The following is a 27,716-nucleotide window of genomic DNA, read 5'->3' as shown; positions in this document are numbered from 1 at the left end:
AGGGGTAGACTTTGATCAGTACACACACGCACACACACACACAAACACAAACCTGTTGACATTTGACTGGTAACTTATTTGCAGTCACGAACAGCCTCGTCCAGCTCAAGTCGAGGCAGCAGACCGCAGCCTTAAACAACAACTGAAGCTTTCAGGTAAACAAATGAAGGTTCTGCATAGCACACATGCGAGCAATGAGTTGTACTGCATTAAAGATAATGATGCATAATAAATGCTGGGAAACGGATTACTCTCTTGCATAATAGATGAATTTAATAAAAAGGATGTCAAATCATACGAGTGTATTTGAAACTAGGGCACGATCTCATTCATTGATTCATTCATGTGGCGTTAAGTATACTCAGCACAATGGAGTAAATATTTCAAAGTCATTTTTATTAGAAAATCATGATGAAAAACTATATACTCGACATGGAAAAAGGGAATGAAATACTTGAGGCGTTAACTAAAAGCCTAGAGGCATTGGTGCATATTGCTCGGCATGACATCATCAGTACAAAATAACAACAACAACAAAAAACGCATGACATCATCAGTACAAAATAACAACAACAACAACAAAAAACTTTTCTTTACAGTCGCATTGGTGGATGTGACGTACGGACAGAAGAAGGTCACAAGGACAGTTTGCATTCAAAGGTTTTTCAGATCAAAATTGCACTCCCTCGCAAATATACGGGCATATACGGTGGCTCAATCACCAGCAATCTCTTTGTTTGCAAGTGGAATATATTATCGGTAACAGAAAGTTGTTGTTTTACTTATTTTTGTTTTCAAGTCATGTCATGTAACATAGTGCGATTCCAGCCGATGGGATATAGAATGGATTCGGAAAACGACCGTCACCCGCTGTGTCAGCACAGTTCACATACAGCCTTTGTTCGGTCAGATCGGAATATTTCGACCGGAGGCAAAAAAACAAACAATTTTGATCCCCTTTCAAGGATTCTGAACCTCTTTGTGCCTCCTGCGAATCGTTCAAACGGGGACATCCGTCTGCTTTTTCCTTCCATTCATGATGACAGTGTGCGTGGCTTCACTAGCAAGGGCGCAGCGCACTCATCGTCTACTCGCCACTCGGACGCAATGTCGTCCTCAAAAGGGCATCCCCCCTCTGTCTGTTCCCACCTCTTTAGTCTGAATCGTCACCTTCGTCGTCATCGTCGTCGTCATCTGAGCTCGGGCCGTCTGATTCCGAGCTGGGATCTTTCGTGCTGGCCTCTGAGATCATTCCGTCTGAACTGTCAATCTCTATGGACGTCTGTGATAGGTACAGGTGGATGGCCCTCATTGGGTGGCTAGGACACGGGAAGCAGTGCGCCGTGGACGAGACGAGAGCAACACAACACACACACACACGCACGCACACAATGAAATACATGCATGCACGTTCATGAATGTTTCATGTACATGCGTGTGCAGGAGACATCACAGACAAAGAGGAAAGGACAGAGACAAGCAGATGATACAAACAGCAGCAGGGACAAAGGAGTTTGAAGTCAGACAGGGTATCAAGAACTTGCCTAAACTTGATCATAATGGATAAGATTCACCTCTGACCATATGTACCACCACCTGTGTTCAAAGCCACCTTTCTTTTTTTTTCTCAAGAGGCAAATGCCTTGACCTTCAACGAGATAAATTGCGCACAGGGAGATCTGAAAACCCAAGAATGCAAAGTGGAGCCCAAGCAAGAGAAGACATTTTTCAAAATAAGATGATTCGCTGTTCCGGACATTTCGAACAGCAAATGGTTTCGCGCTGACTTAAACTGTCAGCGATTATGACTGTGATTCTCCGAACTAAAGCACCTTCAATATTCTTTTAAGAGCCATAAACTGAAACCGCGTTATTTCACGGTTGCTTTTGCTAGTTTGCGCAAGACTGCATCAAACATCTTACTTGTACTGCACTGGCGTTTGAAATGTATTAGTCGGCAAGAAGACACTGGCCATGCACCGTTGTTCAAATGCCACGTCACCAAAACGCATTGTCTAAAAGGAAATGCTGTTTGAAATTCATTTAAGGGAACAGGAAAATACGCAGTGATTTAAAAAAAAAAAAAAAAAAACACTGCACAAGTAAAAGACACATTGTGATATTAAAAAAAGCTTGAGAGACGAATGCTCTGTGTCTGCAACTTTTACATAAGAGTTCCTTACTGGAACCCACCCTTGAAAGATTGTGGTTGGAGAGGAAGGAAGAAGTTGAATGTCCAGCGCGGAAAGAGTCAAAGGCCCCAGGAAGCCCGAACCCCCACAGTCAGATGGCGAGCAAGAGAGGAAGTCTACGATTCTTCCGTTCCTCTCTCTAGAACCCTTTTCTCCCTTCCCCGCCATGTTTCTCCTGGCCTTACCACACGGTGGGATCTTTTCTCTCTTTGCGAGGAGCTTCCACTTCCCCTTCCCGCCTTTGTCTCTTCCTCTTGCACCGCCTGCAAGACACGATGATGATGAGGAGGAGCACCACGACGGCAATCCCTCCGCCGATGGCAAACGCCAGCAGCAGAAGCTCAGAGAACGACGCTGGAGAAGACAACAAAAAAAGGCGCAATTCATTAATGACCGACATAAAGGTATTTTCGTTGACATATGACATGATTGAGGTCAGTTTGCAAAAACGGTGCAAGTCCTACTTTTTTTCTTCAGCTTTCATTATATTAATACTATGATGAAATCCAACCATCATGCCTTTTTCTTTGCTTTCGTGTGCCTCTTTTCCATCTTTTGTTTTCCCAACTTTTCAGTGTGGAATTGAAAATGCAGTGTGATCTCTTCACATATCGTGTGGGGAAACTAAAATCGAACCTGTAGTGACGACCCGCAGTCGAATCTCTCCAACCGAGCCGTGCACATCCGGGGGGTTCTTGACCTGGCAGGTGTAGGTGCCGTTGTAGGTGAACTTCACTTCACGAATTATGATGGAAGCGTCCTGGCCCATGACGTCACCAGCCCAGATGATGCGTTTCCGAAAAATGCCTTCCTGAGGAGGGTATGGCTTCTGCTGGTAGTGAAACACCTACGGGGGGAGAAGCAAGTTGATTTGGTTCGTTCACATCATTTACGTGTAAATAGACCGTTGCCAAGCCAGAACTGTTAAGAAAAGTAGAATAACTGCCATAATAATGATTGTAATTGTATTTGTTCATCCAGCTAAAGGAGGAAAAAAACTAATAGTTCTATTCTGGAGCAGGCAGAATGATTTTCAATGAGCCTCAAAGGGCCATTGTTCTGTTTGCACCATAATTGATTTTTTTCACCACATTGTTTTTTTTTTTTTTCCTGTGGAATCTATGCTCAGCTATTTGCTGAAAAACTCACATTTTTTTGGACCGTAAGGTGCCACAAGATGGCAACAAAAACCTGTCTAAATACTACGATCAAAACATATGTCTTAACTGCTTGCCTGCATGCTTGCTGGAAGCTCTAACGTTCGAGACAAACAGAATTTCATTGCTTTCCCACAACACACACACACACACACACACACACACACACACAGGGTCTAATTTGTCTGAATACTGGGCGGATCTCAACAGACCAAGGGGATGGATGCCCCCCTCATAAATGCTGAGGCAGCGGTCAAAACTTACCGATTCTTCTCGGCCTGGTTTAAGGGGTCTGAAGCTCCAGGAGACGATGATGTTATTGGGGTTGATGTTAGAGGAGCTATCGAATGTACACTTCAGACGAATGTCCGTCCCGTTGACTGCCTCCACATCCCCGGAAGTATAAATACGGATCCCGCTGACCCGCAGCACGCCTACAACAGAAGACATATGGCAACGCAGGGCATACGGATCAAAGTCAATCCAAAAAGTGCAGAAACAAACACAATAGGAATCATTCTCTTCATCTGCCTTTGAAGTGCTTGTACCCAGTGACCCTGCAGAAGAACAATGAATATCCGAAGAAAATTAAAAATATATAGAATAATAATAATAATAATGATATACAGTATGTGTAGTTTATATGTCGTGCCCACCCTTTCTGGAGACTGGAGTGATCGAAAAAAATTAAAAATATATAGAATAATAATAATAAGCATGTGTAATTTAGTTTATATATCGTGCCCACCCTTTCTGGAGACTGGAGTGATGAATGCATACTTTGGTCTCTCATTTGCATGTCATTTGTATGTAATGGAGTCCAAACGGCAGGTATTTTTCAGAGATCACTTGAACACTTAATCATCTCAACAGCCGCATTTCGATTTTCCAAAGGCAGACAGCAGACCACGTGAGTGCAGAGTCAACATCGTCATTCCACTCACGGCAGCTACAGAGCATGTCTTAATGTCATTGCAACATTCCAGGAGGAACTCCTAACCAAACAAAGTTACCAAAAACCTAAATAACTTTAGCAATCACAGTGACGCTGTGTGCACGTTATCCGACAGTCAGTTATTATCGCTCTTAAGTGCAAAGAGGAGGGAATGTTTTCACATGCCTGGATTTACGTGGGCAGGATGACAAGTCCACACACACATGCGAAGTGCAAAGAGGAGGGAATGTTTTCACATGCCTGGTTTTACGTGGGCAGGATGACATGTACACATACACACTCACACAAAAACCTTCTACAGATATACCGGTTCGGGTTGTGCTGTGGCATTGTCCACAGAGGAAACCATCAATATTTAAACATTTAGCAAATACAATATATCACGTCGCCAAAAACAATCAATATGAATGGAACCATCATTCAAGACAAATGTGAACAAATGCAAACAGGAAAGATAGATAAAGGAGCAAAGAACAAATATTTTAAAAAGTAAATAAAAATAAAGGTAGAAAAAGGTGACGTTGTATCATGCGTTGGACAAGACAGTTTGATAAACATTGCCAGCTTCAATCTTTTTCTTTGTTTTGTCAGAATACTTGAATGACAGAATGCATTGTCTGAATTCGCTACGAAAGACGACATACCGTGGCAAATATGAGTGTCTCCACTTGTGACAGAACCGACAACAAATTTGGAATGAGCATGAACTCCACCTACAGGACTGGAGTAAAATTGCTGATGGCTACTATCTTCAGATTTTCACAAATCTCCGCTCAGGATTTTTTTTTTTCTGCTTTGCAAAGCTCGGAGGCTGGATTTGTTTTCCTCACCATGGGTTTGTGTGAATTCTGATCTCTGAGGGTGGGGGGGAAATAAATCAATAAAAATGGCACATTGATTCAGCTACTGCTCAGTGACCGTGGGAATTTGAATGTGGCTCTCCGTCTTTATTTGTACCCTGTGAGTGCGTCAGCTGGGGTAGGCTCAAGCTCTCCTGTGTCCTTAATGAGCACTCTCAAAAATGCGATTATGAATCACATATACACTGTAGTCATTTATATACTACACTAAACGGATCCCCAAGGCGAATCTCAAACCAGTTCAGGCGTCATTGCCCTTTGGCTCTTTAATCCACAAAGCCTCAATCCACAGGCAAATCGTCTTCCAGACTGAACCTTGTCAAGACAGTGTTACCATCAGGGTATTGGTTTGATGTACAAAGTACTTGTTACGTCTATTAGCAATAATAATAAACTATAGCTCATACTCCAAAGGTCATACAACAGATTGCAGCAATTACAATTGTGAATAAAAATCCATCCATCTGTCCATTTTGTACTGCTTAGTTGAGGGTAATGAGTGAGCTAAAATCCTATCAAAGCTGACTTTGAGCCAGAGGCACAGTAAACCTCTGACTGGCTGCCATTCAATCACAGGACACAATGAGGCAAACAAACTCTCAATCACATTCACCTTTAGGAACAATTTCAAGTTTCACAATCGACGTAGCATTCACAGCTTTTGTGTATGAGGTGGACGTGCTAGCCAAAATCACCACCGCGCCGCTAGCGGAATACTAAAAGTGCTACCAGGTACGCTCGCTAAATCATATTGCTCCAGATGAGAAGAGGTCAGAAGGGCCATTCGGAGTCATATTGTTCCTTCGAGGCAGCAGATAGCCGGGAAAATGTCAGCAAGGCTTGGGAGCTTTGGCAGCACGTTCTCTTTCTTATCAGACTGGAGATTATTTCCTGTGGGTCGGGATGAGAGAGCAGGGCACCCAGACGCCCCCCCCCACCCCTGTACCATTAATAAGGCATCTCTCTCATCACTGGGTTGTGACTGCTTTAGTTCACTGTAATGGGATTCAAACGGGCCTGATGAAATGTGAGAGAAGGCAAATGTTGACATATTTCCATCACATTTGTGACAAAAAATACAAACATGCCAAAGTGACCAAATGTGGCTAAAGTTTTTCGGATGACAGTACATCAATTGCTTTTCGAACACGATGTGCACAAGAACATACAAGGATAATATGACAAAAGGTTTTGCAATGTCATGACTCCAAAAGCAGTGGGAAGTCATGCCAACATGCAAATACATGCAAATTTTCTGTAAAATCCCCAAATTACTCGGACGAAACGTTTTGCTACGATGATTTTTATGGCTGCCTCGCTGTGTGCTTGACTGGCAAACACTCCAGGGTAAAGTCTACTTTTCCACAAGACAATATTGTAAGCAGTCACCGTAGAGATGAGCAATGGTACAATTTCTCCTCCAGTCAAATTATTTAAAAGCTCAACGGAGTCATCACACTTCGTTTGGCAAAGAGGGAACACATCTTCAAAGCTATAACACATCATGCCACATGTCTCCCTTAACCAATCAGTACTTGAATTCTAACAAGCGTCGCTAATCTACGCTTTCGAGTACAGCCGAATACCGGTTAAATTTCAATTAAGAGCAAATAGCAGAGTGCCAACTCCGACGCTCATTAACAAAATTGCTTTGCTGGATTCTTACAATTTAAAGCACTTTAATTATTGAACAGTCATTGCTGTGAAGGTATGAAGTTTGATTGGAGTGAAAGAAAAGAAACACTGTAAAAATAGTAATTTTTCAGTCAAATAAAATGGGGAATGGGCTTTTAATCCGATGGTGCTATTCAAATTTGAAGCTACTGAGAATTGAACTCATAACCTTCAGGTTGGGATGGTCGACGATCACCTGAGCAATGCAGTGCTGACAGGATCATGCGTTGCATGATTATTTTATATATTTTATTGCAGTAAATATATGAGTGTAACCAAATGTGAGGTAAACCTTACTTGATTTTTTTGAAGTATTTCACAAATTTTGGATTAAGGTGCTGTTTACCCAAAATATATTATTTAAATTGACCCAGTTAAAGTGGCTGCAAATTGTTGCCCTACATTTATTAGGTAGATTCTATTGTTGTTGTTGTTGTTTTAAAGCATAGGAATATTTGACTCGTTTTCTATGTCACGTTTGGTACTGATATAAAATAGGTAAGGTACCGTAATTTCTGGACTATAGACCGCACCTGATTATAAGCCGCACCACTACATTTTTAAAGGAAAAAAATATTTTGTACACACATAAGCCGCACCTGTGTATAAGCCGCAGGTGCCCATATTGTAACATGAGATATTTACAAAGAAAGACGGTACACAGGCGGCCGTTAGAAAAGTCTTTATATAAGCCGCTTCATGAAATAAGCCGCAGAGTTGAAAGCGTGTGACAAAAGTCGCAACTTATAGTCCGGAAATTACGGTAGTTATAAATTACTCTATATTTCATAATTCCTTCACTTGCCTAAAATAATCGGGTACATTTCACATGATTTTCATGGGTTATATTTACCACTCTCCAAAATCAGGAGACAGGAAGAAAAGAGTTTAAATTAGAGCATGAGCTCACGTGGTGAAGGGCAACAGGATAATGGAGTACGTACTGAAGCTTGTTAGGAAGCGTTATTTGTTTAGGTCTATGTCGGGCCATTCTTCCACCCCACCATATCTCTTTGTCTGGTCTAAATCGTTCCCTTGTTTAATGTGAACATCCTGCTTGGCTAATGTCAACCACACCCATCTTCTAGTGGGAAAGAGCGGAAAAGAGAAACATTGAGGATGAAGCTATGGGCCATACAGACGTGTAGACGTTTTGTGTGTGTGCGTGTGTGTATTCTTTGGCCACTACATTCAACAATGTTGCCATTTGTCCACTATGTCAACGCCAAACTTGCTGAAACCACTTTTTTCTACTAGTCGGTACGTATGACATGCCTGGAGTAGAAGACACAGTGGCCAACTGGCCAGTCAGAACTCAAAGAAAGCAAAGGCTTTTCATGCAGCGCAAATTAAAGCAAGGCCACCTTGGGGGCATTCGATTTGCTTGGCTTTCTGAAAGATTTTGCTGGGTTTATAATTTCATTTTGCGTGGTCATTAACAGCCGCTTTAACAGAAGAACCGGATATCTTGATTCAGCAAGAGAATGTGACGCCACTGCTGGACACATCAAGAACTGCAACAGTTTTATTCGAGGCTGTTTTGTGCCTTTCGAGGCACACCTGAGTCTCTGTTACATCGGTTGTGGAGGAAACAACACAAGGACGTGGACAAAACATGAATAGCTCAGTGTATCACAAAGAGCCTCTTCTCTTCTTTGAGTGGGGCTTTGCAGAATCTTTTGGAAACAAGGCATGTCTTTCATGGTCAGGATTCAAAGCTGGAAAGAACAGTTTCAGGTAACGGTGCGCAAAACAGGAGGACCGAGACTGGTGAAATGTACTCGACATGTAGCTTACTTTGCATGTACAGTATACAACTGCTATATTTCGACACACTCCCTGGGCGGGATAGCAAAATGTTATTGTTATGACTAAAGAGTGAATGGTTTGACAGTATGAGCTATGCGATTGACTGGCGACCAGTCCATTGGACTCTGCCTCTCACTCGATGTCAGCTGAATTCATGAAGACGAATGGTATGGAAAATGGACGGATGATTACATTTCTGAAAGAGTGATCTACAGATTGGAAGTGGCAAAGCAAAGCAAAGAAAAGGAGGGCAGAGGTTGAGTTCGATTTTGAAAACGACATATCTTTTGAGAAGAGTGATCTACAGATTGGAAGTGGCAAAGCAAAGAAAAGGAGGGGAGAGGTTGAGTTCGATTTTGAACACGACATATCTTTTGATCAATACTTATATACAACGGATCGATACATTTTGGCACATTGATATAAATAAGTGGACGCGTCAGTAAATTTGTCCAATCCGTAAACTGTAATTTGCAATCAAAGACTGCCTAAAGCAGGTTCTAAATTCCGTAGTACAACTGAAATTTAGAGTGTGCGTAAGTACAAAAAAAGAAAAAAATCCTTCTTCATTTGTCGTACGCGCACCAGTATGTAATATGTATTGATAACTTCCACCCATTCTAGACTGCCACGCTTGTCTAGCCTCATTTGCATTGAGAGATGACATTGAAAGATTGAGCATATATCGTAGCAGCAATCTCTTTCAGAAATCCAAAAGGTGACCAACTCAACTCAAACCAGCTTGGCAGGATGAATTTGTAAGATAAAATCGCTGTCAAGTCCTGCTACTTTGCAAGGTAAAATTCTTAAAATTTGAGTTTTACTAGACTGCAGCCATACATTGGTTTTGAAAAGGCAAGAAGTCGAAGGTCACAAATGCGCCGGTTAACATCTGGTCCACTATTTGAACCTTGACCTAATTAAAGAAACTACCAAAAACCCGTTCAGTGATCAATATGCCAAATTCCTGTTTGAAGCCAACACAGCCTTTTGTCTTCAAGACTTCATAAGGCCGGCGCACCTTGCTTCCGCAGATGTGTCCTGAGTCCTCCGAGCCGGTCGGTTCTGTGAGTTCAGTTCGAACTAGAGAGAGAGAGAGAGAGAGAGAGAGAGAGAGAGAGAGAGAGAGAGAGAGAGAGAGAGAGAGAGAGAGAGAGAGAGAGAGAGAGAGAGAGAAACAAGAAAGTCAGGACAGGTTGGCACATGTCAACAATGTTGGCTTCACATAAGGCTTTTTTGTGAAAATTATCAGGTTAGCGAAATTAATACTGAAAAAAAAGAAGCAATGCTGTTTATATATCTTCAAGCCAGAGGAAACTCACCCTTGTACAATTATGCCGCATAGAGGGAAGTACTTGTAAATTCCTGCTGCCTGCATGTGACATGTTCTTAAACTTGAGTTTCTGACTGAAATGATTTTCAGACTACTGCCTGCAGTTAGCAGAATGTTTGTAAATATTGCTTGTTCATCAACAAAGTGTAATCTTGTACAAGTCTCTGAGTGTTCAAGGGAAGAATGTTCAAGGTAAGCAACAGCCCCGAAGGTACCACTGCAAGGACAAGAATTGCCGAATGCGACTTACAGTGGAACCTCCGTTCATGAACGTCCAAATTCACAAACAAATAAGTTTCCAAAAAAGATTTTCAGACAACTCTTGCTTCAGTTCCAGAATAGTCCACGGGGAATGAGTTGTGCTTTCTTTCACACAGTGTCAAGTGTTTCAGGTGTTTTTCTGTGAATTGTATGAGTAAAGCTTGCATTAAAAGAGATGTGTGAATAATGCTGTTTATTAGGAAGCCCTGCAAAGTGTCGCAATGGCGGCAGTTCCCGGTAAACTCTCACGGGCGCTCCTCGCCTGTCACCTGCAAAGGCAACTTAGCTCCGGGGCTGGAACAGATTCATTCTGTTTGCATTTATTCTAATGGGGAAAAAAATCTTTAGTTCCCATTCCGAACCTCGAAACAAGGAGAAAAAAAAAAATCAGGAATTGAGTGCTCGCTTATATCAAAGCTTTTCTGTTGAATTATTGGTGATGTCATCCATCTGTGAGAAAATACCATTTTGCCATACATGGTTGCAATTTTATGCCCTGAGGTCAAATGCAAAAAAATTACAAAACAAATGTCTGTTTGCTTGTCTGAGCATGACTCGCAGTGTTTGCCAGGATAACAAAGCTGAAGGATGCGATTGCGGTGACACAAAGCCATGGCATTGTGATGAGTTAAAGCACACCTTTTTTCCGAATTACGTTCTCTCATTTGTTTAGCAATTTCATCCTTACCCGGGATTCCGACGTCCTCCTTCCTATGCTCCTTCAACAGTGGTACTTTAGAGCCATACACTTTATAGCTACTAGTTCTTTGACTGAGATTTCATACAATCTGTATCATCAATTTAGCAGGGATTATAACCTTAAATAATTATTTGTTTAGCAATTTCATCCTTACCCGGGATTCCGTCGTCCTCCTTCCTATGCTCCTTCAACAGTGGCACATTGTAGGCATACACTTTATAGCTAATAGTTCTTTGACTGAGATTTGATCCAATCTGTATCATCGATTTAGCAGGGATATAACCTTAATTAATTAGTACAGTACTGGCAGATGATTTGATGTTGTTGTATCCCCCACTGACTGACACGTGAGTGGCTTTAACATTTAACAAGCGGAAGCATCTTATGTTTCATTGTGTCCATGCATGGTCTAAATCGTGATGTCAATGGGCATATCCTGGATATCCTGAGACTTTGTGTGCGTCAAACGGTGCCACACAATGTACATTCCAGTAAAAGGGAGGAAATGAGTGAGGGGAAAACAAAATGTAGCTGTGACAATTGCCTGATTGGCAATTACTGCCAAGGCATTCTATTCCCACTCTTGATTCCTCCCTGATGGCTATTTAGCGGCGCCACTGCGCCAGGTTATGACGCAGGACGACCGCTCCAAGACGCAAGTTCAAGTCCCTTCGCGATTTTCGAAGGAATAGTATTGTCCTAAGAGTATCACCCAGGTGCAACGCATAACCACGTGTTTGTTGTCATTCAGAACGATGTGGAATTAGTATTCATCCTTACATAACTTGGTTGTTCAATGAGTACAAATGAAGAGAATCTCTCACCTGAGACTGCGAGTCCACACAGGAAAAAAATCCCCTTTCCGCACATTTGGGAGACTGTCCAGTGATCACGACGACAGGAGACTGACGAACCTCCTAAGACTAAGAGAGTAAAAGTTCTCTCTTTTTAAAAATTATTTTATTTTGTTTTTGTTTTTTTTTAGCGAGAAATCAACTCGTGAGTCCTCACCTCGACGTACTTCATCGAACCACCGAGGACGCGTCCTGACTCGTCACTGTTTTTTTCTCAAGTCAGCCAAGTCCTCCCACTCAGTGCCTCCAACTCTCCTCACTGCCTCCTTCCCTTCCCTTCCCCTCTGCCTCCAACTCTCCTCACTGCCTCCTTCCCTTCCCCTCCCTCCCTCCCTCCCTCCCAAACGTAAATTCGGACTGCAAAAATGTTTGGTTGCTTCACCAACCTGTTTTGCTGTTGGGTTCAATGGCTGTTGCGCAATCGCGTGACGAACATTCACGCTTATTTGAACGAAAACGTGACGTAACGCCGCCTGCGCTTAATTGGGAAACAATACACCGAGCGAAAAATTATGAATAATAACGATGACAAACTGAACGTCAAAGATATAATCGGTGTCACATTATATGTTAATAGACAATATAAACTTAGATATGGCACTCAAGATAATGTAGCTGTTTACATATTATCCATCCATATCGCTTCTATTTTAACAATTTTTATCGGATAAATTCGGTGGTTTGAGTTTAAAGATCAACATTGTCACAAATCAAATCAATGTGAATTAAGGCCAATAAGACGTTTATGCATTAACTCGATTAAAAAAAATACTAGTTTACTTATTTATTTTCTTAATCTCCATCGTTGTTCTCTGTTTTAATCTAATGTACGCTTAGATAACTGAGCATGGCGTGCTATGTGCATCGTAAACCATAAGAGGGCAGGAAAACACTTAAATTTATAGCTACCAGTCAGTCAAGTGCTGTACCGTGCGGTACAGTACATGATTTTATTCGAGTTGGCAGAAAAATATGTAGTTTGGAAATAAAATTTCATCATCACAGTATATTTAGTATTGTTTAAAACTACACAAATAAAATACTGTCAATCCAGCGCGTTCCCGCGTCCGTGTGTGCTTGCATGTGGGCGCGTGCGTTCGTGCGCGTGTCCGCGTCAATTTGTGAAGGGTAGACAAGAGATCAGCAAGGTCCCAAAGCTTCTTGTAAACGTTGAAGCGAATGCATGGAGAGTTTTGAGTCTTGAAGAGAATTACTGGGGGCCAAGGGGGAAAAAAACAACACCGAACTCCTGAAATATAATCTTCAAAAGAATATGTACAACGCCGCTCTGCTTTTTTGTCACCTCTTGATAATAAGTACCGTGGAAGCTGGTACAGGTAAATGTTTGCTTTTTTTTTGTCGGATATATAACTGAAATACATTTTAATTTGTCTCGTTTACCTCAAATTGCAAAAAGTCAGAATCAGCATTGGCGTAGCTGAAAAGAGGGCTCAAACTTTCTGCCTTTCAGATCTCAATTCCCTATTTACTGTATATGAAATTACACTTGACAATGAATGCCTGTTGATGTCTTTGGTATGACAATAGCGTTGTGTTACGTGAGCTAACATGTTACAGAATGGTGCTTTGGTTGAAAGGCGACTAGAACGCAATTTTTTATTTTATTTTGTTTTTTTTTGTTTTGTTGTTGTGTTATACAAGGTGGAGTGTCATTTTGGAGGGACAAGTTCACAATGACATGTCCGGAAAATGGGAGTTGGTTCAAAAAAGAACAATCCATGGACACTCCAGGCCACTCCTTGACAGTTGATGGCAAAAACAAAGGCCTTTACCATTGTGAATATGTTCAGAACAACAAAAAGCTCAAGTATTACTTCTATGTGGAAGGAAAGGGTGAGTACACACTTTGTGTTTGTTTGTGATCTTTGGCGATTGTTGAGGTCTTACTTGCTGTCCACCCGTCTTCAGTCTGCGCTAATTGTTTTGAGCTGGACGCAGCACTGTTTGGGGCGCTCATCGTTGCCGATGTAAGCATAACAGTTCTATTGATGATATTCATCTACAAGTGCACCAAGAAGAAAAGTTCACCGGGTATGAGAGGTAAGAAACAGTGTGACAGAGTGACTGTGTTCTGTGGGTGCAAGTACTAATGTCCACTGAGGTCAGAAATATGTACGGCTTTTACTTGAAGCAATCTAAAGGAGAAGATACCGGGACAGCCCAATGTATTCTGCAGTGTGGCATGAAGTGTTTTACATTCCACTTGAATTACTTTAAAAGTCAACTTTAAATACATAATAAATTATATTAAATATATACATAGAGTTGATTATTTTACTATTATTATTTGATTGCATTAAGAATAATCAAACGCATTTCTTACATCGTGAACAGTTTTTTTTTGTTTTGTTTTGTTTTACATTTGGATTCGTGATGTGTAATTACATTTTTGAAATCATCTGTTAGGACATGCAGGCCCGGCCGTCCCTTCTCCGGATTATGATGTAAGTACAGGATGATAGCACACTCTATTTTCCACGATAACATGTTCTTACAAGAATTCAGTTGGGAACTACATCATGTTTTCAACCGGAGACGACAGTGGAATCACTCAGGCTGGGCACTCTCGTTAACCTCTGATCGTGGAAGAAATATTGAAAATATTGGCAATGGGAAAAATGTGTCACATCATTATCAGACAGTTCTAAATTCTCGAAATCGTACTGCCTTGAATGTGTGTCGGCTTACTACTGCTGCAATGGGAAAAAATGTGTCACGTCATTATCAGACAATTCTAAATTCTCGGAATCGTACTGCCTTGAATGTGAGTCGGCTTACTACTGCTGAGCTCGGGCGTGGGGTGGTCTCAAGAAACTGTCAAAAGCAGGGGGGGGGGGGGGGGGGGGGGGGGGGTAATAAATGAATACAAACGGTGGGGAAATGCATTATTCAGTTTCTCTTCATCAAAAATCAAATCACTCAGCTACCTTGTCTGCAGACCGAGTGACTTTGAAACCTCCTTGTTCTGTTTTCTGCCATCAGAGATGCCGTATCGCGAGCCTCTAACAGCGTCATTATTCTTTTGTTGACAGTACCTGAACGCGCACGGCCAATCCCAGGACCCATACTCTTTTATCAACAGCGGCAAACCAAGATGAGCCACCTATGGCAGGTTACAAGTTGAAGACGGAAGACAAGCAACTAAATTAATCAAGAGACGTTTTCCGCGCTCGTAGTCTGGCATCTCACACCGTTTATATTGCCACGAGGAAGTCACTCATTTCATCATAATCAACATTCACAAGCATGACACAAAAGTAGGATCATGACTCAACTTATTCCCAAGGGAAAAAAATACAAAAAGTTCAACTTTATGTGCAAATTGGAGCATTTCACAGCAACAACGTGTGGCCATTCGTAACGTCAGTGTGCAATACACTTGACAAACATGGTTGATATGCGATGGACATAAAGGGCGACAGAGACTATGAAATGGGACTTCTAAGGTCAAAAAATAATGTGCCCTTAGGTGCTGGATGATCTCTTATTTGGTATGAGTTCATAAAAAAAAAAAATTGTGCATGTAGAAAATCTTGGAAATTGGAATACATCCATTACTCTTTTACCAGCCAAATTGTTACCATCATAAAACCTTTATTAACTGTGCAAGGTGCAAAACTGTTCTATTTTTTTTATATATATTTTAACATTTTACACTATCGTAGAAGTAAGATAAATATTTACCATGACTTACCTGTCTTGTAGGGAAGTGCAGAAGAAAACAGCAGGCTTGATGGTGAATTAACTTCATTTCCTACCTGTTACACGAGTGTAAAAATAAGTTAACCTCTGCATAGTAAAACTAATAAATAAATACTAATGTTTGTATACCCACCTGGCGGCCTGGTGGGCGAGTGGTTAGCGCGTCGAACTCACAGTGCAGAGGTACCGGGTTCAATTCCAGCTCCGGCCTCCCTGTGTGGAGTTTGCATGTTCTCCCCGGGCCTGCGTGGGTTTTCTCCGGGTATTCCAGTTTCCTCCCACATTCCAAAAACATGCATGGCAGGCTGATTGAACACTCTAAATTGTCCCTTGGTGTGAGCGCGAGCGCGGATGGTTGTTCGTCCTTGTGTGCCCTGCGATCGGCTGGCAACCGGTTCGGCGTGTCTCTCATCTACTGCTTGAAGATGGCTGGGATAGGCTCCAGTACCCCCGCGACCCTTTTGAGGATAAGTGGATCGGAAAATGGATGTATACCCACCTATCACTTTGATGAATGTACAGAGCAATAAAATGTTTTTATATGATTTGCCATATTTTTTTTTTTTTTTTTTTTTTGTGAGTCAACTTACTTTTTTTGGGGGGGGGGGTTAGAGCGGATCGTGATATCCTTTAATGTTTGATATTTTTAACATTTTCTAATTAAATTCATACTTCCATTCCCAATAACATCATTCTTCTTTTACATATTCTATTTCCATGATGCATTATAGCCTCCCGTCTGTATGACCATCAATTAACTATCAAAATATTCTTGAGAAGGACAGTTCAATAAATGCAGTTCATGTTCTCATTCTTTTGTATGTTTGCGGTCGGAAACATGATTGTGACACTTTGACAGATATGAGTGGAGGTTCAACACGCGTCGCCACCATGCATCCGCCTGCGGCACATATCCGTTCGGCTCCCACGTGCACAAAGACGCGGTGGAGTCACTTGCTTGTGTGTGAGGGGGGTGGGGGAGGGGCCAGATCATTGAAGCAACATCTTGTCTGCTCCCTCCTTTACCGCGCAAAAAGGCTTGGCTACTCAATTTGTCAGCGCTGCACATCCCCGGCGGCATCTAAAACATGACGTCACTTAGAGGTCGCATTTCTTTGTTAGGCCTATTAATGAATCATGAGTTATAATAATACTCCCACTTACTGTTAAGGAAGTGTGGCTGTGTGTGCGCGCGTGTGCACGTGCATGTTTGATGTGTGTTGAGAAGGACTGATACAAGAAGAGATTGGCTGGGATGTCTTGGCTTTCTGTTCAAAACTAGTTGAGTTCTCGGTGCCCCTGACAATTTGATGGCTGAAAGTTGACTGAACTCTACGTGTAACTACTGTCGCAGGGTGATTTAATGTGTTTTAGTGAGTTTCATTAACGTGCAGACAGACTGATTCTGAGCTTCGAGGACATGTGTGGTGGATGCGATTTTAGTCATATTGTAAATATGACAATTAGGCTTTAGACCAGGGGTCGGGAACATATGGCTCGCGAGGCAGATGTGGCTCTTTTTATGATTGCATCTGGCTCGCAGATAAAAGAGAATATTCTCGCTTGTTTAATCCATCCATCGATTTTTCACTGCTCACGTCCTGTTCAGGGCTGCAGTTGGCTCAAGGAGCAATTTTGATTGGATGATACTGGCTTACGTTGGCCGTTGCTGTGGAAACAGGGAAACGCCCCCTTTTGAATCAGCCTGCTCGGTGATTAGCTCAAAGCTAATCCTTTGACGAATAAAATGGTGAAAAGAAAAAGATGACGAGTATGGTACACTTGTGTGTGTCTCTTATGTTTGAGAATATAGAGTGTGTGTGTGTGTGTGTGTGTGTGTGTGTGTGTGTGTATATATACATATATATACACACACACACACACACACACACATAAAAAATATGACTCTCACTGAAATACATTTCCAAATATTTTGCTTTTATGGCTCTCTTAGTCAAAAACGTTCCCGACCGCTGCTTTAGACGATCAGGATTGTGAGGCGATAAGCGATTAATGAGTATGAAAATGATGCTCGATCACCGAGTTGACCAGAATTTGAACGTGTGTATTTATTCGACACCCGACCATCGCCATTCACAGGGGACATGGAAAGGCTCGGCCCTCAAATGATAAAAATCTTTGAGTTTAATGAGAAAATGTCACTCGGCAAATAAGTAAACAATAGCATTCGACATGCATTGTTCCCACATCGATGTAATCAGGTTTGACGAACAACCGTGACACAACGCAACAGCACAATGTCTTGTGTCTATTCTGTTCATTACCATCACGATACACAGGAAAAGCAAAGATAGATGTGAAACTGTTTGATATAGGGTGGAAAAAGAGACACTTTTATAAAGCTGTGCTCAGGAACAAATTTTCTTTTACTTCCGTGGCCACACTATATTTTCTGAGGGTGGGCCAGCAGGCTGTTATTTGTCCAAGAGGGTAATCTATATTTCTCTCCGACCACCTCTGTGGCTCAGCTGAGGGAAGAACAGAAATGCACATTGGTTATTTTTCATTTCATCAACGAGAAAATTATATCTTAGCATTCTTAGATTTACTTTACCTCCTGGTAATCAGCATTTGGGACTCTTTTCTGTGTCTCATTTGGAATAAGATGTTTTCTGTCAGTGCCTGAATGGAAAAAATACATTTAACACACAGCAGGAAGATCTAGGAATATCAATTTTGCTTCGTGCAATAGTGTCTAACATTTCTAAGTTACACTGGAAAAGAGATTTTGCTGAATTTTGCCAAATTTATTTTCATCAAGTGGTTGCATGCACTAAATAAAATCATCAGGATCCAGATCCACTTTTTAAGTTGACGATCCATCAACTTTAAAAAATGCATCTGCATCCGGATGATTTTATTCTATGTGACTACTTGACCAAATAAAATGGAGTAAATTCAACACACCATTTTTTTTTCAGCATTGATATTTATCTACACAGTTAGTTTCCCAAAAGCTGAACTTGATCATCCTGTCCAAAACAAACGTTTCAAACTGGGACGGATGCAGGAGAGAAATTTACTTCTGTGTGGAGAGGCGATAACAGAGGCATGAGTCTGTGATGCGACGAGATAGACAGCCACTCCGAGAACAATGGTAGCTATTAAATCTCCGACAGCTAGACCTGATATGGACAGAAGGTCGAGCTCCACGCAGTTATCACAGGCTGGATAAAAAAATAAAAAAAAAACCACAAGTGTGAGTGGGTCAAGGAAGCTCCTATTCAACCCAATCATGGCAGCCACTTGTTCCAAACAGGTGTTTGATGAGCATTCCTAAAACTTGCTCAGTCTTTTTTGTCACCTGTCCCAGCTTTTTTTGGAACGTATTGCAGCAATACAATTCGAAATGAATGATTGTTTGCTCAAACAACAAAGTTGATCGGTTTGAACAAGAAATATCTTGTCTTTGTTGGTTGAACATGATTTGCAAAGGTACCCAGAATTTCTCGTTCTATGTCCATTGCTGACATCAGTGTTTCCGCATTGAATTTTTCAACTTTGCTTTGTGCAATATTGTCAAACATTTCTAAGTGACAGGATATAAATCAAGTCAAAAGTCCAAAGTAGGAGACGTAGAACTTACATCTGAACTTCACAAATATTTCTTGTCCACTTGGTTGTCCCGTTTCATCCATACATTCGTATTCTCCAGAGTTGTCGTCTTCGTATTTTAAAGGAAACGTGACTCTCTCACCATCTTTTGACACAAATTTGTTTCCGCCACATGAAATAGTAATTTCTGAGGGTCCAGGTTTCACTTGAATGTCTGTGAAGAACAAAAAACATGAATGGACTCATCAGGTTATACCATACGGTGCCTTTTCATCAAGTGACAGTTTCATAAACAAAATCCCATCCTTCGATGAACTGTACCTTCGTCACAGCAGACAAATTCTGTGGGAGAATTCAGAAAGAACATGCGATGGGCCTCATTAAAATGAAATGAAATGTCTCCAACCACGAATGATGACAGAACAAGAAAATCTCACCAGTCAGCGTCCAAACAACCAGAAAAGAAGATAAAACTTTGTCGCTTTTCATTGTGTCATCGGAGTTGTGCTGGTAAAAAGAATGAGATGTTTTCATTGTGTGCACAGACAACAGGGACGTGCCAACAAATTTTTTTCCTTTAAACCTCAACGAAAACCACTTTTATCGCCTCATACAGGACTTTTGTGGGGAAAACCAAGTGATAAAAATATGAAGCGTCAAAAGGCCGTAATATTTGGTTTAAATCAGAACATGCACTATACTTCGAAGCCAAGCTTACCCGAAAGCTATTTAAGGTCAACACGATACAATATTGACGTTGAAAATACTGACCATAAAATGTAGATCAGTCGTGCTCCCAGTGCTGTCGCTTTTTCTTGTCTCTGTCTTGAGCTGGGTGAGTGTGAATAGGAAGTGAGTGTGATTGGCTAACTCAGCTTAAGCGTCACTGTATTTTTCAACATTTTGCAGAATGTAAAAACAAAAATACACTGCATGTATTTGTATATTTGTTCTTCGACACGGTCTCATATTGCTCCTCAATGGCATTTAGTCGTTTTATTTTTGTTACTTCATCGATGAGGAAAAATGTCAACACAAACACTTCTGAGATAAGCTCTCACGCTTCCACTCGACATACTGCAGCGCTACAATGCTGAGCGTGCCATAATGGAATTTATTTATCTGCCTTCACCAGTTGGGTTGAGGTGAAGAGACAGAGCAGGTGGACAAAGGTGAAGAGAACGCAATTATGATGGTGGTCCATTTTTAACATAACCATTGATGGCACGACTGCATGGTGAGAAGTGCAAAGAAGTAGAGGAGCAAGTACTTTGTTTCGTATGTTTTTTTTAGGTATCTTTACTCAACCTGTGCATTTCCATTTCCGATGACATACTCCCTACATTTCAAAACAAATGTACTTTCTACTCCTTTGCCAAAATAGACTTTTTACTTCATTGAACCTCTGAGGATGACGGTGGTGACCTCCATCCATTCATTTTCTAATCCGTTTATCCTCACGAGGGTCGTGAGCCTGCTGGAGCCTATCCCAGCTATCTTCGGACAGTAGGTGGTCTACATCCTGTACTGGTTGCCAGCTAATTGCAGGGCACGCACGGACAAAACAACCATTTGCGATCACAATCACACCTAAGGAAAATTTTGAGTGTCCAGTAAACCTACCGGCCAGGTTTTGGGAATGTTGGATGAAACCAGAGAAAACCCTCGCAGACACATGGAGAACATGCAATATCCACACATGAAGGCCGGAGCGGGAATCGAACCCTGCACCTCTTCACTGTGAGGCCAACGTGCTAACCAGTCACTCACCGTGCTGCCTCAGAGGTGAGACGAGGACAATGGAGCAAGAAATACTGAAAGGCAGCACAGAGCCAAATACAAACCAAGTGACGAGACAATGATGAACACCAGAACAAGACACAAGTGGTTGAGGGAACGGAATGGACAACGGATCGGGATGACAAGCACAGGTGGACACAATAACCTAACAAGACAGACAGACAAAGGGACACGAGGAAAACTTGATGAAATTAAATGCTAATCAAAACCAATCATGACACACACTTGTTCAATCGAAAACAAAATCAGGATGTGTTTTCATAACTTAATACTGCGTGGTTGTTGTAGATATTGTTTCGCTTATGTTCAAATTGTATATTACCACGCAAATGCATCTGAGGTGCTTCAGGAAGCAGATACGTTTACCCACAGCGAGACACAGCTTCCTGTCTGAACTGCTGCATCGAAACCTTGTGAGCCACAAACAGCACCTGGTGGTGGTTCTCACTCACACAGCACACATTCATCTATGTCCACAAAAGTCATGCAATCAGATCCCGTAGTTGCTATTCTAGCATTAAAAAACGTATAATCACGAAAGCTTACAGTACAAAAGGCACAGGCCCTCCCCTTGCGTCGTATTTCAGCACTGTTCACCAACTCTTCACAAATACCAGAAACACGTTTATTTAGCACCCCCTGGTGGATGTCAGAAGAGCCACGATCAAGGAGAAACATACGTTGACTTTATTCAGTACGATCTTCATGTGAATACACGTACAAATACACATTTATCTGTAACCTTCTCCATAATTTACATGTAAATACATTTTTGCATCAAATTAATTTGTAAAATATTATACACAGTATGTCATCTGAGAGATTCTGGAGTGTGCATAGCAGAATAAAGGCATTCCATTTCAAACAGCAGGAAATTACGGAGCCCGCCCTAAGGTGACATGAAAGGGGGGAAAAAAACCTCGGCGTTATCTCGCAAAGATTGCGAGATAACGCGTTTTTTTTTTCTTTTGCATGCGAACGCTTTTTTTTTTTACCCGTTTATGTACTTCAGAGTTATCTTTCGAGTAAACGAAAGCGACAAATATTGAGCGTTTTTACCCGTGGGCAATTTTAATTGAATTTTACTTTGAAATTGGCTTAAAATAAAAAAGCCATAAAATCTGTTCTTGATTTCAAGCAGGGATTCGAAATAAGCGAAAAACACCTGAAGCGTAGTCTCTCAATCAGCCGCGCGTTCAAGGCCACAGTAGCCAAACTGACCCCGGAAGTACATAAACGCGCATTAAAAAAAAAAAAAGCGTTATCTGCGAGGGAACGTTGTTTTTTTTTTTTTTTCCTGCATGTCACCTTATAGGGGCTCCGTTTGAAAAGAGAACACTATGAGCATATGGTTACAGGTGGGACAGCAACACTTTAGTTTTAGAGGTCACGCACATTTTTATCAATACAACTGTTGAAGCAGCGATAGCTTGTGTGATCCAACGACAGATTTGGAACCAACATGTTGAAGTGACAAATGGGGGACTTGCCGCAGAGTCTCTGTTCAAATAGTCATGCATGGAGCTGTATAACTTGCGAGGTGCCTTTGAGATTAGTCAAAGCCAGATCTCCTCACTGCTTGTGCTATTCACCTTGTAGATGTAGCCCACCATTGGATATCTGGCAAAGCCTGAGAGTGGCAGTGGAAAAAGACTGGACAGTTATAGAAATGACCACATAACTACACACATGTGCAGTCATGCTCTAGAAGCGTCACCTGACCTCTGGCAGCATAGGCTAAAGACAGATCTTCATCCTCCTCATCTGTCTTCTTCTCTCCCCCAGTGACATGCTGGGTGTTCTCTCGCGCTGTGTCAAGCCATGTACAAGCATTGCAGCAAAAGATGAAATGTAAAAAGAGTGTTAGAGATATGCAGGGTTTGATGGAAAATCCTAAATGGGAATACAGTGGTACCTCTCCTGACGAATGTCTCTTCATATGAAATTTTCAAGTTACGAAATGCCTCAACAGGAAAATATTGTCTCTAGTTACGAAAGAAATTTCAAAATACGAAAGGTAAAAATACAGTAAGGGTTGAAACTCTCAGCTCCGAGGTTCCTGAACGCAGCATACTTATAGTTGCTCTGCCATTGGCTAATACCGAGCATCATCCTGTCATCCCATTGGCTAGAGATACCTCTACCGTCTATCCACAGAAAACAGAGGAAGAGATTGCAAAATGTTGGTTCCCTTTTAATTAGTTTGATAATATTCATAATAGATGATATATCTCATTTAAAACGTTCTATTTTTGGTACAGAATCATCTGTCACCTGAGTTCAAGTCTTACCTTTTTTCAAAGCGCTGAGGTCATTGAGCTGCATATTAGAAGGAAGAGACATGTTCTCTCTGGGGATGTAAGTTCTCTCTGCTTTCAGGTTGGTTGAGTCACTGTGCAGAAAATACACCAAGTGTAAACACCAGGAGCCCAATTTTGGTAGACTGCCACCAGTGCGCTTGTCGCACAAACGGGTCGAACTTAATTCTGATGCCGGTGCAGGACTCGTCTAGCATGTTTGGGGCAGTGTTGCACCTCCCTGGGCATTCCGGCGCACAAAGTTGGCTCACCCCCGACTCGTCTGTCAATTTGTAACGGAAAACAGTCTGCACAAATCTGCCATTTATTTTGTTGTTGATTGTTGTTTTGTTTTGTGTTTTTTGAAAGAAAAAAAGGAGCTTCTTTGACCACACTACAAAAGTTAGAGGTATTGTCTGAGTTACCTTTTCTTAGTCATTAAAATCTCCACCGTCTCATCTGTAACACAAAATAAAGTGTATGACACTGCTCAAGCATTATTCCGGAGCCACAAGGGACTCGTGTCTTACCAATGGACTTGCTTGTTGGTTTTTGCATGAGGCAGAGGACTATCAGACTGAGAATGAGAAGGGCCATGAAGGCCATGGAGCCTCCGGTCACGATTCCCAGCATCGGCACTTCCACACGAGATTGCAGGAACTCTAGAGAACAGACAGATAGAGGATTTCCAAAAGCTGTTGATGGTAATGAATTAATCTTGTTCCCCTCCCCCGACAATGACCTGCCAGCGTGATGTTACTTTGCGCTGTGCCCACACTGTTGCTGGCGTTCAGCGAGATATTTCCTGAGAGGCTACTGAGAGTGACTCTCATTGTGTGATTGGTCAACCAGGGGTAGCTGTGCGAGTCGAGGATGAAGATGTCCGAAGTGTTAGCCACCAGTAGGCCAGACTGGTCGGCCAAGGTGAAGGTGGCAGGCGGGTTGGACTGAACCAGTGCAAAGAGGACTAACAAAAGGCCGGGGTCTGAGGTTTCACTGGAGTGTGCGCTGACCCTGACGATCTCAGGCTGAACTAGAAGATGGAGGAGAGGAAAGAGCCGCAGATAGGAACAAAAAAAAAACTGAGTGGATTGTGGTCCCCCGCAGAGGCTTGGCTACAATACCAGATTCTTCACTCAGCCATAGTCACTAACTGTAACACTGTGCATAAGACAAATGGACCTCAAGTACGCAGACTCGCCCCAAGTATGCATTGTAGGTCGATTGAAGACTTTAAATTATCAACTGGTAAATATGAGTGTGAATAGTTGTTTAGATGTGCCCTGATAGGCTCAAGTTCACCCCAACTAAGCCCGTTATCTCACTGAGCGGCAAATGTGGGCGAGTGTTTCACATATAAGTCCGTGCAAGAAACACGACCATGTTCAAAATTTATTTGCGACAAGAAGAAAAAAAAAAACTTTTGCAACTGTTTGCAACTTTTAAGGAACCCTGATGAAAACCAACAATCGCTACGCGCGCAAACACTTGCGGCTCATTGAGATATGAACTTATATGGACAAGTGGTCTAGAAAATGAATGTTTGCAAATGTTAATGAAGTGGGTGAAGATCTCAAATTTTGGAACTGATGAACTAAAAAAAAAATACTGGAATCCTGCAATAAAATGTTATGATTTCCAATGAAACACGCCTGCAAAATATTTTACAATAGCGGTACAATTGTCGTCTTTTTTTTTTTTTTTTTTTTGCAGGTAGCAAACTAGCTTGGTGCTTAGCAGAGGTAAAACAGTCACTGTAAAAGAAGAAGAAATACTATCGATAAACGATTCACTGCCACTCACATTGGACATTGAGTGTGACTGTGGCATTGTGGCTCTCGCCTGATTTGGGGTTGAGTGCCACACACATCAGCTCTCTGTCCCACTTTCTGGCCCGCAGGGAGAATGTGCTGTTCGCTCTCAGTCTCGTGACCTCAGAGTCTTTATGGGGTGTCATCCCCCGACTTCCTTTGGGTGATCGCGGCCTCTGTTGCTCACCGTTCAGGTACCAGGTTAGCAAAGTGGGTGCACGGGTGTGCCAGCCGTCGGAATGACAGTTGAACCTGTGTATCATGTTTTCTCTTAATGTCATCACCGTTTGACGATGTCCGTCAATTTTGGGGGCAGGTTCAACAGCACCTGGAGGTAAAGAAACTCACTTGGGGTTTTTTTTTTCTCCCCTGTGTTTTTATCTCAAATAAGAGTAAAATATATGCCAAGCAAATGATGGCTTAACATTTTTACCGATTTATATTCTGAAGTTGATCATGTATGCAATTTCTGAGTGTTACTTTAAGGTTACATACCAGCTCTGGAAAAAAAAATCTGGGAACTGGTATACTATAAACAGCCCAAGAATTTAGAAAGCCTTAAAAAAAAAAAAAAAAAAAAAAAAAGGAATTTCTCCATTATGAGACCAATAAAAGTTTTCTTATCTTATATGTCAAATCTTGTTTTATGAGATCAAAGAGGAGCATGTATCTCTACAAAACTCCATTTGACATTTTATGACAGCAGTCAACAGCATACATCACCTGCCCAGGATAAGGCCAGCGTGTGAAGAAACACTACGGCCCGCGTGCCTGATGACCACCTTCTCTTGTACACGCTATCCATCCTACAAAAACATACACACGTCTACCTGTAGGGAGAAATTGAGTTTGTTAATCATTACAGGCTACCACGGTGTTCCCCCGCTTTTATTGAGCCAAGCATTGGATGAGCAGCATTTGTCCATATCGAGCTATATCATAACATTTGAGATATTTTCGTGAAAAGGTGCGTTGAATGGCCGGCTGCACATTAGTTTGAATTAGCAGCAAGTTACCAACCCTCTGTGTTATCTATCGTTAAATATATTTCAAAAAAGGACTGATGTCTTCAATAAATGATAAAAAGCTTGACGATTTGAACATGCTCAATGTAAGCACAAAAACAGGTACAAATGTATTCTTTGTATAAGGTACGAGACGAGTGAGACAGTATCAAATGCTTTGAAGACGCAGTTGCTTTGTTCAAGGATTGCTTCTTCATCCCTGATATCCCCATTATTTTTTTTTTGCCTGATACAAATTCTTAATTATCGCTTTTTAAAGGAGGCAGAAGCTTTAAATCCGACGCCTAAATTGACATATCCAGAAAATATATATTAGAAATGATTACCCCCCAAACCCCCAAAAAAAAGCAGAGCAAACAAAAGTGTTGGAGTTAACACATGATGATGATGTTGAAACGTTATTCTTAAAATAAACACAAGGGACATGGTGAATAACTTTAATTATTTGCTTTCCACTATGGTTATTTAATAGACTTTTTTTGGTCCTGGTATTTTATGACTCCGTTTTTTTTTTCCTTTCTGAAAAGTACAATAAGTATCCGAGTCAAGTTCATTCGGTACTCGCTGATTAACATGAACACAAACAGGGAACGCAGATTTTGGGTGAGTCTGAGCTCTCGTTACTCTACCTATGATGGAGTGGTTAGTTTCAAGCTTTTGTAATATGAGAAGCACCAAAGGGCAATATTTTGAAACAGTCACTCATACCACAGAAAAAAAAATCCATTATTATTTCTGACGTGATTGTGTACAATGTAAATACAAAGACTCTTCCTGCTATTTGGTTCACATTTAATCATTATAAACCTTTGTGACGCACACCACATAAACATGCTGATGAAATTGTTTGCGCCCCCCTTGGGCCTCTAGCAGTCAATGCTTGCTTTACATGCACAATCCAGAATGCCAGTACAAATTGCTGCAAAGGCCCCCACACACATAAACAAGTCTGCATGCATGTATAGTACACGTGATTGTGCTTCATACATTTCAACCCAAATCCTCAAACACGGTGTTACCTCAGAGCTTTCCGCAGACTCTGCTGCGATTCCGCCTGCCGGAGCTCCATGGCTGCAGAGGAGCGAAGGATGGCGATGATGAGAGGAAGGCAGCCATTCTGACTCAGTCACCCTCCCATCTGTGTCTACTCGTAGTCTCACACACACACACGCACGCACGCACACACGCACGCGCACAGACACACACACGTTTCTCTGCAGGATATGGCACCTCCAGTAGTTGCATTGACTAATTGGTCAAGGTAGCTGGCTCAGGGAGTCACGCTGCCGCCACTTAGAGGAGGCGAGAGTGGGAGGGAGACAGAAGGGATTCAAGCAGCTGAGAGGATGAGAGAATGAAGGGGAAGAGGAGGAATGAATGCTCAAGAGCAGGTCTTGCTCTGGGATTCGGGAGAAAAGGACAGAGGCGGAACTGTGGCGGTGGTGGTGTGGGAGGGGAATATAACCCTTATTTTTGTAATCGTAATCTTATTAGTGAACATCAGTATTCTTGTTACAGCTCAGCACTAATACACGCTCCTCACTTGTTCGGTGCTCCATTAGTTCAGGCTGGAATGTCTCTGCAGTGCAGCTGAGTTGACATAAGCAGCAGCATGCAGAGCACTGCAGGCTGAATAGTTTATGCCAGAAGAGTTGCAGGCGGTTCACTCCTTAGTTTGTCTTTGGGTTT

General features: G+C 41.8%; 3 protein-coding genes across 7 annotated transcripts; 1 reads left to right on the top strand and 2 right to left on the bottom strand.

Moving 5' to 3' along the window:
- Positions 1 to 782: 782 nt before the first annotated feature.
- mpzl2b (myelin protein zero-like 2b) lies at positions 783 to 12,074 on the bottom strand. 2 transcript variants are annotated; one of them, XM_019892727.1, is made up of 5 exons: positions 11,766 to 12,074; positions 3,614 to 3,783; positions 2,805 to 3,039; positions 2,378 to 2,546; positions 783 to 1,319 (listed from the first exon to the last, which is right to left on the bottom strand). In XM_019892727.1, exons 1-5 carry the CDS (start codon positions 11,809 to 11,811, stop codon positions 1,154 to 1,156), a joined length of 786 nt encoding a protein of 261 aa, XP_019748286.1. In that variant the 5' UTR covers positions 11,812 to 12,074; the 3' UTR covers positions 783 to 1,153. The 2 variants fall into 2 exon arrangements, with proteins under 2 accessions (XP_019748286.1, XP_019748287.1); XM_019892728.1 differs by having other exon boundaries at positions 2,829 to 3,039; positions 11,766 to 12,070.
- An 822-nt stretch (positions 12,075 to 12,896) lies between these two features.
- LOC109529377 (T-cell surface glycoprotein CD3 epsilon chain) lies at positions 12,897 to 15,630 on the top strand. Its single transcript, XM_019892729.1, has 5 exons — positions 12,897 to 13,132; positions 13,458 to 13,649; positions 13,725 to 13,856; positions 14,223 to 14,260; positions 14,849 to 15,630. The coding sequence occupies exons 1-5, from the start codon at positions 13,069 to 13,071 to the stop codon at positions 14,912 to 14,914; spliced, it is 492 nt and encodes a 163-aa protein (XP_019748288.1). The 5' UTR covers positions 12,897 to 13,068; the 3' UTR covers positions 14,915 to 15,630.
- A 3,630-nt stretch (positions 15,631 to 19,260) lies between these two features.
- Positions 19,261 to 27,129, bottom strand: tmem25 (transmembrane protein 25). Of its 4 annotated transcripts, XM_019892724.1 has the most exons (13): positions 27,047 to 27,129; positions 25,726 to 25,832; positions 24,995 to 25,330; positions 23,934 to 24,224; positions 23,722 to 23,853; positions 23,617 to 23,650; positions 23,186 to 23,286; positions 22,617 to 22,703; positions 21,441 to 22,524; positions 21,217 to 21,361; positions 19,866 to 19,925; positions 19,532 to 19,601; positions 19,261 to 19,436 (listed from the first exon to the last, which is right to left on the bottom strand). In XM_019892724.1, exons 2-9 carry the CDS (start codon positions 25,805 to 25,807, stop codon positions 22,451 to 22,453), a joined length of 1,137 nt encoding a protein of 378 aa, XP_019748283.1. In that variant the 5' UTR covers positions 25,808 to 25,832; positions 27,047 to 27,129; the 3' UTR covers positions 19,261 to 19,436; positions 19,532 to 19,601; positions 19,866 to 19,925; positions 21,217 to 21,361; positions 21,441 to 22,450. The 4 variants fall into 4 exon arrangements, with proteins under 4 accessions (XP_019748283.1, XP_019748282.1, XP_019748284.1 ...); XM_019892723.1 differs by having other exon boundaries at positions 21,217 to 22,524; XM_019892725.1 differs by lacking the exon at positions 19,532 to 19,601 and having other exon boundaries at positions 19,261 to 19,308; positions 21,217 to 22,524.
- Between the last annotated feature and the right edge of the window lie 587 nt (positions 27,130 to 27,716).

This window comes from Hippocampus comes, unplaced genomic scaffold, assembly GCF_001891065.2.
Source record: "Hippocampus comes isolate QL1 unplaced genomic scaffold, H_comes_QL1_v1.1 scaffold72, whole genome shotgun sequence".
Taxonomy (NCBI): Eukaryota; Metazoa; Chordata; class Actinopteri; order Syngnathiformes; family Syngnathidae; genus Hippocampus; species Hippocampus comes.
Note: the sequence above shows the minus strand (reverse complement) of the source record. Positions and strands in the feature narration are given on the sequence as shown.

Coding starts and splice junctions, on each gene's coding strand:
- mpzl2b (XM_019892727.1), bottom strand. CDS start 11,811: ATGTGCGGAAAGGGGATTTTTTTCCTGTGTGGACTCGCAGTCTCAG. Junction 2,547..2,804: donor GATTTTAGTTTCCCCACACG/ATATGTGAAGAG, acceptor TGTCTTCTCCAG/CGTCGTTCTCTGAGCTTCTG. Junction 1,320..2,377: donor AGAAAAGATCCCACCGTGTG/GTAAGGCCAGGA, acceptor CCCGTGTCCTAG/CCACCCAATGAGGGCCATCC.
- LOC109529377 (XM_019892729.1), top strand. CDS start 13,069: ATGTACAACGCCGCTCTGCTTTTTTGTCACCTCTTGATAATAAGTACC. Junction 13,133..13,457: donor TACCGTGGAAGCTGGTACAG/GTAAATGTTTGC, acceptor GTGTTATACAAG/GTGGAGTGTCATTTTGGAGG. Junction 14,261..14,848: donor TCCCTTCTCCGGATTATGAT/GTAAGTACAGGA, acceptor TTTTGTTGACAG/TACCTGAACGCGCACGGCCA.
- tmem25 (XM_019892723.1), bottom strand. CDS start 25,807: ATGGATAGCGTGTACAAGAGAAGGTGGTCATCAGGCACGCGGGCCGTA. Junction 24,225..24,994: donor AGTCACACTCAATGTCCAAT/GTGAGTGGCAGT, acceptor TCCATCTTCTAG/TTCAGCCTGAGATCGTCAGG. Junction 23,287..23,616: donor ATTTTAATGACTAAGAAAAG/GTAACTCAGACA, acceptor TTTTCTGCACAG/TGACTCAACCAACCTGAAAG.